Raw genomic sequence first — 1644 nt, 5'->3', positions numbered from 1 at the left:
ATGCAAAAGAGGGCCATCGCCTAACAATAGGCTTGATTAGCTGTATTGCTCATAGAGGGTCATGTGCCCCATCACCAATCAAGCCTATTCAAGCCTAAGGGATGAGGTGGAAAGAAAACAGACACTATACGAAAGACAAAGAGAATTAGGTGTGGTAGTAACTGAGAGTGTTTTAAAAGTTTCACCAAAACAGCTGCAACTTTCTCAGCATGAAATGAACTTAGTTTAAAACTCCAACATGAAAGGTAGCAGGCATGTCATTATTTTGGGATATGAAAATATTCAAACATGTTTCAGTACTTAACCTTAGGATGAAACTCCTCTCAGGTCATGAGGTTTGAGCGGGCCTTGAGCTCCAGGTGTCAGCAGCAGTGACGGAGTGACAGCATTACAACCCCAGCACACACTATCCTTCCTCATTTCTTTCCCATCTGCTTTTTATTTTCCAGTGACTCCCTTCAACTTTGTTTGTGGCAGCTGTCTGTCTGCATCATTACACACACACACACACACACACTCTCTCTCTCTCTCTCTCTCTCTCTCTCTCTCTCTCTCTCTCTCTCTCTCTCTCTCCTCTACTGTATATCAACTACATCTTTCCTCTCTATTAGCGGCGTGTTCCTTTCATCTTTGTCTCCTTCACTTCAACCCTCCTGAGAGCACGGTGAACAAAACGAGGTCGACTGTAGAGTCAGGAGTGAAAAACGGAGAGAGGAAAGAAAAGAGCTGGAGATAAAGTTGACTCAGCTTCAACTTCTGTTTCTCACACAACTCATTTTCAGACTCAGACACACTCAAAACGGTTTTCTTTTCCTGCAAGTTCATCAACGTCAGAAATTTTTTTTCTTCCTTTGGCATAAAAATCACCAAACAGACTGAAATCAGCTCAGATTTAAGCCTTTTCTTACCTTTTATAAGAGTCCCAGTGACCAGTTTGTGAAGAGTCAAGGCGAACTTGACAAGTCCTTGTTTGCAGCGCTTGGCACACCCCGTCATCCTGATAGTGACCCAGGACACCTCAGACCAAGCAAGGCCACAGCAGGACAGTGGAGGGGGGGGGGATCAAAGATCTCACATCAACAACTTCCTGTGGGTGAGGAGAAGCAGAGACAGATCCTCTCACCGTGTTTCCATTYGTCCTGTGAAGCCGAACAGGGGAAAAGAAAAAAGTAAAAATAAAACAGCTTTAATCTGCTGCTGCTCTCCATGCATTCCCTCCCCCTGCTCCTCCTCCTCCTAATGTGTCCAAATTAGTGACTGCTTCAGAGTGAAGTGTGAAAGCAGAGTGAGGATGAGAGGAGCAAAGATGTGCATCGGAGGACAGTTACAGGGTGTCAGAGGTGCTCTTACACTCCAAGTTTCAAAAAATAAAAAAACTTCCTCAGTCCGCAGCCAGTCGCTGGGAAGAAATCCATGAAGCAGTCCTGTGAAGTCCTCTTGGTTTTTACTCCTCCTCCTCCTTCTTTTCTCCCCCACTGCTTATCAAATTCACCCTCTTTCTTAGGAAGAGAAGCAGTGATCCACTTTCAGCACCAGTAACAAAGGACAGCTCCCACAATGCAGAGGAAGCAGAGGAAGCTCAGTCTTTTTGTGGGGAAGTGCACACACACACACACACACACACACACACACACACACACACAC

At 45.3% G+C, this 1644-nt stretch overlaps 1 protein-coding gene across 1 annotated transcript in view; it reads right to left on the bottom strand.

The window, feature by feature from the left end:
• Positions 1-1420, bottom strand: part of kcnip1a (Kv channel interacting protein 1 a) — a 55342-nt gene extending 53922 nt beyond the window's left edge. The window contains exon 1 of the mRNA XM_014007189.1: positions 909-1420. Coding sequence (XP_013862643.1) covers positions 909-996 — 88 coding nt within the window. The 5' untranslated portion in view covers positions 997-1420. The remainder of the gene's footprint in view (positions 1-908) is intronic.
• Between the last annotated feature and the right edge of the window lie 224 nt (positions 1421-1644).

Source organism: Austrofundulus limnaeus, unplaced genomic scaffold, assembly GCF_001266775.1.
Source record: "Austrofundulus limnaeus strain Quisiro unplaced genomic scaffold, Austrofundulus_limnaeus-1.0 Scaffold1, whole genome shotgun sequence".
Classification (NCBI taxonomy): Eukaryota; Metazoa; Chordata; class Actinopteri; order Cyprinodontiformes; family Rivulidae; genus Austrofundulus; species Austrofundulus limnaeus.
This window is presented reverse-complemented; position numbering and strand designations above follow the sequence as displayed.